Genomic DNA, 12,655 nt, shown 5'->3' on the forward strand with positions numbered 1-12,655 from the left:
GGATGCTGCATCAAAGTTACCGTTTTCTTCCCAAAAAATGACCGTGAGCACATCAGGCAACAGCAGAGGAAGCACAAGTACTAAAAGAGAAACTGAGATAGCAGAGGTGGGAATCTGACCTAGAGTAAAACTGCTCACAGCTAGGAAGATAACAGATCTCAGAAAGGAGAATGGCTCTGTAAGGACAATTAGCCAGCCTGGACACAGAAACACAAGAAGTTGTTAGTGAGCAGCAAGCAGAAGTGGTAAAAACATCAGTGTCATGACAAAGGCAGGCAGGGAAAGAGTCATGATCATATCAGTGGAAGGAAGAAAAAAGTGGAAGGAAAAGGAAACAGTGATGAAGGTAGGAACAGGGGCAAAAGATACAAGATGAAGGACTCAAACAAGAAGCTATGAGTTATAATGTGAATGTGGGATCAGGATCTGTGTTTGCTGCAGGAGTGGGGAAAGACCAGAAACATGACAAAAGCTACTTGGCACCAGCAAGACACACTTGCAAAATGCAGTGAAGACACATTTGTGGAGGTTTCTTTTGCCAGGCAACATGCCTAGACAAACGAAAGCGGTTTGGGTCATGCTACCAGAAGGTATGGACAAAGACAGACGGTGGGAAAAGAGCTGCTCAGAAGCATAGGCCCCAAGTAACAGCTGCAGCAGCTACCAAAGTTGCCCAAATAGAAAAATAATAGGAGGCGCAGGGGGCAGGCAAAGGGTGCAATCTGTAGCTACCTGCCTTGTAACGCAACCAGGCAAGTGAAGATGCACCAGCCCGCCGGCATCCTGTGATCAGACAACTTTCTATGACCTGCTGTAACAAAGCGAAGGTTGCTTTTCCTCACCATAACAAAGCTAAGATTGCTTTTCCACTAATAGTCACGACATCTCAACAAAACCATCAGTGAAATTAAATCAGTAAGATTCAAATCCAATCAAAACCTACAAAATTTGATTTACATAGAAGCAACTATAACTATTTTCAACAAAGACAGGCAAACAGGCATTTAGGAATTTCTACATGCTTGGCATATGCCGGTCAAAACCCACAAACATTTAAATATTTGAGTTTTACAAAAACAATAGTGCTGAAAAGTTTGTTCTTAAAGCATGCCATCTCTGAGCTAAAATTCTTAGTCACCTCTCTAATCTTGACACTTCCTGCAACAAGTTTTGCTAAACTTCCTCTTTAGTTGCAAAAAGTCTACTTCAACATCAAACAAGCCATTTTAAAGCCGCTTGACTTTTAGCACACGGTCTGTCTTCCTTAGGCTTCAAACAAAAAAGGTAATACAATGTTTGATTATTAGAAGATAAATGTGCAGGTAAGAAGCAACTTCAAGACGGAAAGGTTTAATATTTGTATTAGTATTTGTTTTGAAATGGAACTGCATTATAAAACTTGTATACAGCATTTTGTATGCAACTACTTTGTGGTGCAAAGCTCGAGCAGAATATCTGTACCTTCCATGTATTAGGATACTGAACACATTTCATTGCTAAGACGTTGCCACTATGAACCATCACAAACTCTACACGTGAGTATTATTTGAATATATTTTGAAAGGAGGGGAGCAGAAGAAAATGAAATGGAAACATTTCTACCTGTTATGAACCTAACATAGTTTAGATCATAATGTTCTCATAAGCATTAATTTACTACTCATATGCATTTCCATTGTTGCATCTGAAATTTTTTTAGCATATTTGTAAATCCACAAAGATTTATGCTTAGCAATTTTCCAGAGACAGTTTCACATAACTAGCATTATAGCAATTAATGATGTAGCTCAAACTGCATGAAACTAGCAAAAAAAAACAAAAAACCCCCAATACTTAGTGGACATATTTTACATGACTTTTCTCATAATGAGATACGTGGAGACTTAGGGGAAAAAAAAATCTGTTCTGTTCCAGCAAGTTAACATGAACAAAGTCTCTTTCATTACAAAAAAAATTATTCCATGTGCAGGAATTTGTTTATAAAAAGTGTAATATTAGAATGCAGTTCCATTACAGCAGCAGTAGTTGGAAACTTTATAAAAATTATTATGCTCTAAGCCTTAACTGAAAAAGAGAGGCAAGAACAGGAAATAAAGTTTAAAAGAACTGTAAAGAGCTTTTCATTTAGGTCTCTGCTTGGATCCCCCACACCTTAAGGTGCAAGGGAAGACGATCTCCTTTACTCTGCGACAATCCTCGGCAATACTGCTGTGACACTGTTCCGTGTTTTGTTTCAAGTGCATAACTATTTATATGACTGATAAAAGCAGTTACTTTGAATCACTCTTTGGATTTCTCTCCTAAGACCATTCCTGGTAAGTGGGAGCATGCGGGGGGAAGGTGGCGTTCTCTCCAACAATGTCACTTACGTAGAAGCCTTAATGATCAATAATGTTGTAGATGTACCTGAGATTTGTAAAGCTGGTAGCAAACCTGATGTTAATACAAATAGGAACAGCTGTGAAATTTTAAACAATTGAGTTTAATCTTATTTTTACTACTATAATATTACTGTAAAATTGTCAGGGGGGAGGGTCAGTAAAACGTAACTATACAAAAATGCAGTTTACAGCTCTAATATTCAAGTTAATTTGTTCTATTTTATTGCTGCTGTAGGAGAGGACATATTTAAATAAGCTGTGAGAAAATGGCCAGCAACCAAATAATACTGGTTCTCTTCTGTGGAGAAATCTGGAGATCACTTTCTACAGAAATACCTCCAAATGTATCCGTGACTGAAGGAAAAGCATATGCCAGTACCAGGAGTCCAATGGAAGACAAAGTTCCCAAACATCAATCGCAAGCAACTGTCCCCAGCTTGCACACACCTCAAATCTTCAAAACACCCACAGAAGCCACCGATGGAAGCTGGATAGCAGCACTGTTAATTGGCACAATTTTGATTAGTATGATAATTGCTATTATTGTAATTCTTCTATGGAAATGCTGCAAAAAGCCACGTCTAGTTGATACAAATTGGGCAGGTCGCTCTCCATTTGCAGATGGAGACATGCTAGATGTCTTTGGGGAATCTGACCAGGCTAGCAAACGTTCATCGATTTTATCTATGTTGCCTTGGAAATTCAGGCAAGATGCACACTTACAGGGCGATTCTTGTGCACCAGAGAAACCTCCCGGCTGCACTACAGACAACGCAGGCAGCCAGCTGCCTCCAGCAGGAGAAGACTGCTCTGTTGCAGCAGTAACCAGTATTTCGGTTTCCAGTATGGATGCATCTCCGCCACCCAGCTCAGAAGGAGTAAGCTGTGCGTGCGACCCGCGTCCTCATCCAGCTCCTGCACCCGAATCCCCTGACCTGCCACCCCCACCCGACTGGCTCGGGGAACCACCTGAGAGTCCTGGTCTGGGCCTCGGCGAATACCAGGAATCGCACTCGGAAACACAGGAACAGTTTCCCCCACCTCCCGAGTTAGCTGCTCAAGAGGATGATGAAGCGCAGCCGCAGCCGCCACCGCCAGAACATCCTCTGTAGACGGCCAAAACTGCATTCCAACACACTTCACATTTCTCTTAAATGGAGTATTCTTTAAATAACTCAGTAAAGGAGAAGCTGACGCAGGCAAGAGCTGCGAGACCGCAGCACGGGCAGTTCCCCAGCGTTTCTCAACTTCAGCTTTCACAAAGGAAACGACCTGCTTCTGCCTGAAGCGAAGCATTTCGAAACACAGCAGGGATGGAGCCCACGGCACCTAGAGATACCTAGTGATTCCCGACTTTAGAGACTACCAAAAACAGTATAAACACCTGTGTATGCCTGTATATACAGATGTGTATATAAATATACATATATATACACACAAAGACACATTCAAGAAGCAGAGTACGGCTTCAGAGGTATTCAGAGCTTCTAAAATTGTTTGTTCTACTAGACTATAATTGAATGCAATAAATTCATTTTTTCAGAGTGTCTTTTACAAGTTAATTTTAATAAAGCTTTCTAATTCAAAGATGTATTGGTCACCTGTATACTTAAAGCACAACTGAACATTTGGTTAGGTCCAAAGCTTCAAATTAAAAACAAAATGTATGCGTCTTAGCGCACATACATGTTGTCTATCATTCAGATAAAGCTCTGTTTTCCGTGTATGACTGGATAATGACTTGGTAACAATGGATTGCAAGTATTTAAAGCAAATCCCCATAACAGCCATCAGTTCTTCTTTATTAATAGCAATGAGATTGCCTTTATTGCCAAAAAAATACACCATTGCCAAAATTTCCACTCACTTCATACTATTTTTTGGTAATGCAGAGAAATAGCGCAAGTAAAAAGGTCATATAAATAGTGGACACTCAAAAGCTGAAACGGCTCCAAACATACAAAGAACAAATATAAAAAGGCTTTCTTTTACCTAGGTACTTTGATTTTGGTGGACAAAATACAAACAGTTTATGGAACACCCAGGCACATGTAGCTGTGCACATTTACTAATTTCTTCCTCTGAAGCAGTACTTTTAGAATGCACTCAATATTATTAATATAAACTTTAAATTGATGTTGCCTATAGGCTAGATTCCTTTTAACTCAAGCTGTCTGACTAAGGATTTTACAGGTTCCTGTCTTGGCCCTGAGTATAAGTGAAGCTCTGTATCCTGCCTAAAATCATGCCTTTTGGTAAGATAACTTTTTGGGCAGTTGGAGAGTAGTTTCAGAGGTAAATTAAAAACAAAGTATTTTTACCAGTATTTGAATGTCTAGATTCACAGCAAGAAGCTGCTAGATGCCAAAGCTAGCTTTCCATGACATCTCTGCAAAACAGCCAAGAGTTTGTAATTTTGAACTCTTTGGGGCAGGGAATATATTTGTGAATGCTGCACAGAGCACTTGTTTGCACATATAACAGCAATAAACTTCAAAATCTTTAAATTACCACCGAAAATTAAAGCCATAAGTTGTGCATGTGCATTGTATGCTGCTGTGCATACAGTGGGCATAGGGAAAGATAGTTACAATTTCTTCTTATCATTTATATAAGATGTATGAAAGTGTGTACCTGAAAAAACGCATTTCTTTCTAAGGCTTGTTACATTATACCACATTCAAATTAACAGCATTATAAACCAGACCCACTCTTACCATATTCTGTGGAGAAATTCAGATAAAGATTTCCTACAGAAATCTGTAAAATCCTACAAGCTGAGCTGTATTTTATCTGACGATACAGTGACAGCCTGATCTGAGGAGTAGAAAACTGAACATTTTTAAATTATAAAAAGATATTCTGGCAGCGTAGATTAAGAAGGTTCAGGATAGGAAGCCTAAATTAATATTAACCATTGTTACAAGAGCATGGATTAAATAAAAGTAAAAAGAACACCACTTAGATGACTTTTTATATAGCATCATTTAAAGGGAATCACAGGTTAAGCTAAAATAGCCTACAGAAATTCCACTCGACACTCATTGCACAGGCAAACTTACATGCTGTATTTTGATGCAGTAACATATCTATAAAAATGTGCAGAGAAGTTAACTAATTCAAATTACAAAATCCAACTATTTTATTGAATATGCACTCCTTGCCATAAATTTGAGTCAGCACCAACGACAGCTCTGCAGTCCTTCGATGTAGTGCAGATCAGGTGGTTGCAGAGCCCCAGCTAGCAGCAATACGATGCAGCTGAAGAGGCAAGCACAATCCACAGACAGCAACTGTAGCTACTCTCTAGAACAAGACGACCTCTAAGCTCAAATCTTTCATAGAAATGATGTACTGATATTGCAGAAGAGACTACGGTAAGTTTACGTTTTTGTTTTTAATCACAAAAACCTACTACAAAACCAGAAACAGCAATAAGATCAAAATTATTAGTTGATGACAGATGCTTGCACCAGAAATTTGCTGCAGTGTCAGAGATTTCTTACTAACATTAATTCAGCTTTCAAACATGTGTTACCAGCTTTGAGAATGTAATTAACACTCTAATAAGACAAAATAATGTGTATGCTGGCATGAGAATGGAATTTGGGTTTCAAAATTCTTAACAATTTAAGATGTATTTTAACCACTTCTATTTAAGCAAATAGCGTGCATGTATGGGGGGGACTGCTACATTACTGCAGAGATTTGTAAAGCAGATCCAGTTGACAGCCATTTTTTCATCCGGTATAAAAGAACACATTATTCCAAATATAATATAGGCTTGAAATCACTAAAAACAAGAAGCAGACATTGTATAACATTTGGAAGAGACTTGCATTTTCGGAAGAAAGCCCTCATTTGAGCTCGAGGGGGAAAGGGAGATGAAAAAACAAGTCTCATTCTGCCAGACAACATGACAGTCTATGAAGGGATGCTTTGTAAAGTCTCTCTTGAACAATTATAAAAAGGACTATGCCACAAAGGCGTTTATTGATATTTTAACTTAATTTCTCCTGCAAGTAGTCAGTGCAAAGACAACCCTTAAAAATAAATAAAATACATTATATGGATTTAAAGGGTGTCATTTTGGTATATTTATTTTCAGGCAACAATGGAACACCAGATACTGAAAACATCTACCTGCCTGCTGGCCCTTCTGTTTTTCGTACCCACTGTTCTGGGTATTTGTCCTTCTAACTGTACATGCTCAGGAAACAACAGGAATGTGGACTGTTCAGGCAGAAACTTAACCATACTGCCACATGGACTTCAAGACAACATTACATATTTAAATCTGTCCTTTAACCAGTTTATAGATCTTGATCATCAGCTGACCAGGTTTGCCAATTTGAGGACCCTCGATATTTCAAATAATTGGCTCAAGAACGTTCCTGCTCATCTGCCCAAGTCATTATGGGAATTATATGCCATAAACAACAATATTAAAGTTCTTCAGAAACTTGACACAGCTTACCAGTGGAATCTTAAAGTGCTTGACGTTTCCAGGAACATGGTGGAAAGAGCTGTTCTGATCAACAACACGCTGAGCAGCCTCAAGTTTCTCAACCTCAGTAGCAACAAACTTTGGACAGTGCCGACCAACATGCCCTACAACATAGAGACGGTGGATCTATCCAATAACTTCCTGTCACAGATACTTCCGGGAACGCTGGTGAGACTACAGCACCTTACCAGCCTTTACCTGCACAACAACAAGTTCATGTACATTCCCGACAAAGCTTTTGATCAACTCCTTCAGCTACAAGTAGTAACACTATACAACAACCCGTGGTCCTGCAGTGACAAACAGAATATCCCTTATTTGCTCAAATGGGTGCAGGGAACAGGCGCCAACGTCGTCGGGGCTCCCTGCGCTAACGAGACGGTGCTCTGGATGAACGCCACGCCAACTGCGGCTGCTCCCACAGTCACGGGGCCAAGCTTCATGATCAAAGGAATGAAGGCAGCAGACAAGACTACTACTCCGATGGCAACCGAACCAAGCAAAATGACAAAAATGCATAAACAATTCAAAGCTAAGGAAGTTACTTTAACTGCAACCTTAAGCCAAACGGTACTGTTTACAAGCACAGACCGACCGCTACTCCTCTATCCAGAAGATCTGACCACGGGGAAAGTGAACTCGCATGAAGCAGCGGCCACACACACGATCTACATTAAAGATTCGACCGAGGCGAACTCAAGCATGGCTCGCTCCACAGGATCATCCACTACTCCTATGACTCTGAGCATTACCAGTGGAATGCCAACAAACTACTCTAAAATGCCTCAAAGCACAACCGCTACCCTAAGGAAAGAGGAATCCACTACAAATATTTTGAATACTCATGTGCCCTCCAAAGCAAGTACCTGTGAGGTATATTTGTTTTATGTTATAATGCTTAATGCAGTGGTCATGTTTATTGGCTAAGGGCTTGTAGTCTCGTGAAGTTTATTCCTGTGATACGTAGCTGGAGTAAAGACACCCAGGTCAAATAATGAATCAAAATACAAGAAATTCAAAGTTCTGACTTTGATCTAAAGAGAATAACAGTTCTTAAAGAAGTGCACACTAATGTCTTGATACTAAGCTGCTACTTATTTTAATATGTCTTAATCAAGTAAAACTAACCTATGATTTTGTTTTTAAAAGTGTGCTTATTTTGTATTTAAATTTTTAATTTTACTTGCACAGAATAAAACATCAGAATTTTAAGTACTGACTTTATGTATGGTTTTGTCATTAAACATCTGGAAAAAACAGAAGGCCTGTATCATATCTGCATTGTTTTGCTTGACTTGCCAACCAGCAATTCTTGTAATATAATAGTACAGATCCTTTGTTAAGTTATGATGACATGCAAAAGGAAGGGAAAAAAATAAAAAAACCTGAACCTAACTGTTTCACTAACCAGAAGTTATTCCTGGGAAAATGGCTAGCATGTATATCTATGTTTGCTTCATATGTATTAGGTATTTTAAATATGAAGAACAACAGTTTTGAATTTAGAAATTAAATATGACAATGCCATGGTGTCCACTAGGAGGGGATAGATAGAGAAGACAACATGGTCTAACTTTGGCATAGGGAAAGTGATAGGGGCTGATTTCTCTTTTTGCTCTGTCTTGACTTGGAGGCTGCAGGCAAGTTATTTCTCGCTCTTCATACTTCAAAAAAAGATAAAAGTAGAGAAGAACACAAGATGTTCAATGCCATGACGCTCTTGGACAACACAGAGCTTATCTACACAAATTAATGAAGTGAAGCGTCTTAAATTTATTTCAAGTTACTCCAAAAATCTGTAATAATTATTTCATTATAGTTAAAAGAATATCACAACTTCGCCAGAATGTATCAAACTACTACTTTTTGAACAGTAAAATGAAATATCAGCCAATTTGTAATGCAAATTATGTAACATAAGTCAATTATGTAATCAGTTGACAAGCTGTCATTTAAACAATCCTTGAACTGGCCTTGTGATTTAAAAAATTAACTCAGTCCATGGCATTGAACATGCCCAAATCATTGTCTTAAAAGGATGAGCATGAATGCTATTTTCCTTGATATCTGCACCATCAATGAGTAGAAATAGTTGCACGCATGGTTCTGTCCACTCTAGCACAATAATCTAAATTATGTGGCAAAGGTACTTGATATACTACAGGTAAAGTTTTGCAAACAGCATGAAATGAAAACTGAAGAACAAGTTCATTGAAAAAATTAAGAATTATTCACCTAATATTACAAACCTTTATTAAACGTTTTCCATTCATTTCAGGCCATTTAATTTCCAGTTGTTGTAGCATGAAGGTGCTACAAAACCCAGGAAACCTCACTACTGAGACTGGAGTCCTCTACCTATTTCTCCTAGGTGTCAATGAGGGCTGTCGACCATTTACAACCACTGGTATCAGAGAAATCACAACTTTCCAATTGTGAACAATATTTCTATAACCAGAAATGTATTTTAATTTCTAACAGGAAAGTAAATGTTACACAATGAATTTGTACAGTTATTTCATTGGCATTTAAGTAAAAATAAAGTTAAGTTTGTATTGAACCAAATTAGTGGTAGTGCTTCATTTCAAATATGCCTAGCTACCATATACTCTTGGGGAGAGGTAACATCACTGAATAGATACCTGTTTAAGATAGGTTTGTATATTAAAACAGTATTTGGCTAATCTTCATATCTTATGGGAAAATATTATTGCATAATCAAATTATATTAACTTGATGCTCAAATTTTTTCTAATATTGTTTATTAATAAACTGATGAGATCATGGCAACATAGAACCTATCCTTCCTACCCTTTAGGACTTGCAAACACCTAAAGCATACGTCTACCCACTACAAAAGAAGTAGCTCTCTCGGGCACTCTCTCTAAAATAAATAAATAAATAAAATAAAAAGGCACTTTAGGTAGACAAGTACTAGTTATCCAAGTCAAAGTTTAGACAACCTAGACCATAAGCAACACATACACGGTACCTTCACTGGCCTGTGGAAGTGCATCGTTATAGAAAGGGGCTACCTGTTGTCTGAAAGATGCCCACTTGCACAGGCTCCATCTATTTTCCCAGGTTAAGTAATCTGACATGAACTGGTAAATTCCACCAACTAGGATCAGTACTAAAAAAATGCCACTGCCTGCTTGGGTCTCTTTGGACAGTCAATGTATTTGCTAAGCATTAACTCATTATAAAACAGTACCAGCCTACTCATCATTTTCAGAATTAGGTATTTCCTAGAATTATCTCATTCATACAGTTTTATCCTACACAGTTTTGAGCAGCTTAGTTGCAAGGTAAGACAGAGATCACTAAATGAGGTGCTAGGACTAAAGCACCTTGAGGGAATTATGTGAAATACTACATGTACCTTTGCTGAACAACACAGTACACGATGCCAAATCAAACTGGATGCAAAAAAGACCCTTCATGGAATCAGCTCTACATGCTCTGAGTATGTTTCCCTTACAATGAGACTATTCAGAGAACAGTGAATGCTACCTACAAAAAATCCTGGTTTTCAGAAGTCGTTCAGGACAAATTGCAACTTCCCATACTGGATGACTTGCTACCTGGACTTCAAAGTCTTAAGTGTGCTGATAAAAGCCTGGAAGTGGAAATGGGTTTCTGGGGTTTTCCAACTGCACATCCATGATAGACTGTGAGTACATACTCACCAGCAGGAGACGAAGACGTGACTGGGAGGTTAGGAACCAAAAAGCAAGGTGGCACTGCCTCTCGCACGGAGGGCTGTGCTCTGTCCCGAGCTTGCCCATGGGAGGTGGAAGCTAGAGGGCTTCCCAGGCAGACTGCTCTCAGGAAAGCAGCTTTCCTGGTATTTTTCTTCAATACCAATGAGTTGCTAACTGAGCAGTGAGTAGGCAGGCAAACGTAGGAGTCATGTACTATAGTTGCTTGGCAACAGTGCAGTCAAACTGAAATAAAACTGATGGGCATGGATGTGAACACTACAGAATCAGTTTGTTTAAAACAAACATACTGGTAGAGATCTGTCCTCAGAGAAATTCTTTCTTCCAAAATACCTATGTAACACTTCAGCATAATCTTTTTTTTTTTTTAAATGGTGCTACCTTGTATATATTAATTGCTTACCCCAAAAAGGTATAGCATACCTTGTAATAGAAATATGTTTGTTTTTGAAAGGTTATAATTGCTGCAGGGGTAGCTGTGGCCTGAAGCAATAACTCAGAGGTTTGAATTCCCGTGTTTCCTATTAATTTGTTTGGGATATTACCTTTAAAACTTAATGGCAGTATTTCAAGGTCAATATTTATTGACTTATTGATCATCTTCATAAGAGAGCAGGGATTAAGGAAGGAAGAAAACTGGCTTTGAAAGTCAGGTTGTTGCCCAGGAAACAAAATGCAGAGAGAAATGACGGAGAAGATTAAATTTCACAACACAAGGAGGATATAAACTGATCCAGATACATCAGTAAAATGACTCAACGATGCCCTAGCAACTAGATCTCAAACTAGAAATAAAAACCCAACCTGCTGCAAGCCCTCAAACATACTGGCAGCTCCAATCCAAACAGTCTTTTCACATTGCACAGCTTAAAAAAGCCTATCTGGCTCTGAACCACAAGGCAGATACCCCAAATAAGCACCACTTTGGCATGCTCCTTTTAGCAGAAAAGATGTCAGAATATCATCCCAAAAAACAGGCCAAGCTGTGAGGTTTGAAAAAGGAGCCTCATGGAAGAAAGTTGAGAATTACATAATTACTGCAGAGAAATTAACTAACAAAAGGGAGGTAAAGGGAAGTGATATTTGAACGAGTAACAGGGCTTATGTCAAAGTGCAACTACATTTTAGTCAAGTATCCTCTATCTGGATAAAATATAGAGAAATCTGTCCCTTACTCCCACTCCATGGAAAGGAGGAGCGCATATCTGACTTGTACCACAGTCACTATGGTTTAGGTGTGATTTTTCACCTTCCTTTGAGGAAATGAGGTTTGCGTTCATCCAAAATCCTTGGCATATAGTTTATAAGGTTATTTCATTTAAGGCAACTTTTCAGATTAAGTTGCCAGGTAACTTGGTCAATGACTAGAATTTTAGAATTTACATAGAGTTCAGTATCACATCACTAAGGAAAATATTTCCTATCCCTGTAAGACTCAAGAACTGTCCAGCACCATAAGAGATCAGAGGTGTTTTTGGGGCTCAGTCTTGTTTATAGTCCTTTCCTTACTCCAAGGCTACGCTTCCACAGTGTACCGACAGCTTGCCAACTTTGGAACCCTCCAGCTGGGGTAGCGGCGGGGATGGGACATAGGGATAACAACGCAGCATTAGGAAATCATGCTGCACAGCAAACCTTCCCAAACGCTTGTCCCCAAACTTCTTTCAGGTGGCCAGTTACAACAAAGGATCCTTTTGCACTGGTAACTGATGTTCAAGCTTTCTTATTCTTTTTCAGTCATCCACTCCTTTCTGCTGAATTCAACAATTTTTAAGCATCAGTTACTAAATAAAAGGTCACAGCTATCCATACTACTTCCCCAAGGAAAACAATCAGAAATGCAGAGTTACACAGAGAATAGATATTTTAAATTTTTATAGTGACATAAAGGGAATTAAATACATAGTAGTGACATATGTGGAATTAAAGAGTTAATATTCTAGGAATTTTATACTGCCTGAACAGCTACTACTTAAACCAAGAAAGTTCAGAAAGATGAAATGAGCTATTTTGGGCAAGTCAGAAGATGAAGAAATATTTGTCTT

At 38.6% G+C, this 12,655-nt stretch overlaps 3 protein-coding genes across 4 annotated transcripts in view; 2 read left to right on the top strand and 1 right to left on the bottom strand.

The window, feature by feature from the left end:
• NF1 (neurofibromin 1) overlaps positions 1 to 12,655 on the bottom strand; it is a 111,429-nt gene that overhangs the window by 39,689 nt on the left and 59,085 nt on the right. The gene's annotated exons all lie outside the window — the stretch shown is intronic.
• On the top strand, positions 2,648 to 3,871 carry EVI2B (ecotropic viral integration site 2B). Its single transcript, XM_067309656.1, has one exon. It carries the CDS (start codon positions 2,648 to 2,650, stop codon positions 3,491 to 3,493), a length of 846 nt encoding a protein of 281 aa, XP_067165757.1. The 3' UTR covers positions 3,494 to 3,871.
• OMG (oligodendrocyte myelin glycoprotein) lies at positions 6,496 to 7,815 on the top strand. Its single transcript, XM_013959897.2, has one exon. It carries the CDS (start codon positions 6,496 to 6,498, stop codon positions 7,813 to 7,815), a length of 1,320 nt encoding a protein of 439 aa, XP_013815351.2.

This window comes from Apteryx mantelli, chromosome 22 (assembly GCF_036417845.1).
Source record: "Apteryx mantelli isolate bAptMan1 chromosome 22, bAptMan1.hap1, whole genome shotgun sequence".
Lineage (NCBI taxonomy): Eukaryota > Metazoa > Chordata > Aves > Apterygiformes > Apterygidae > Apteryx > Apteryx mantelli.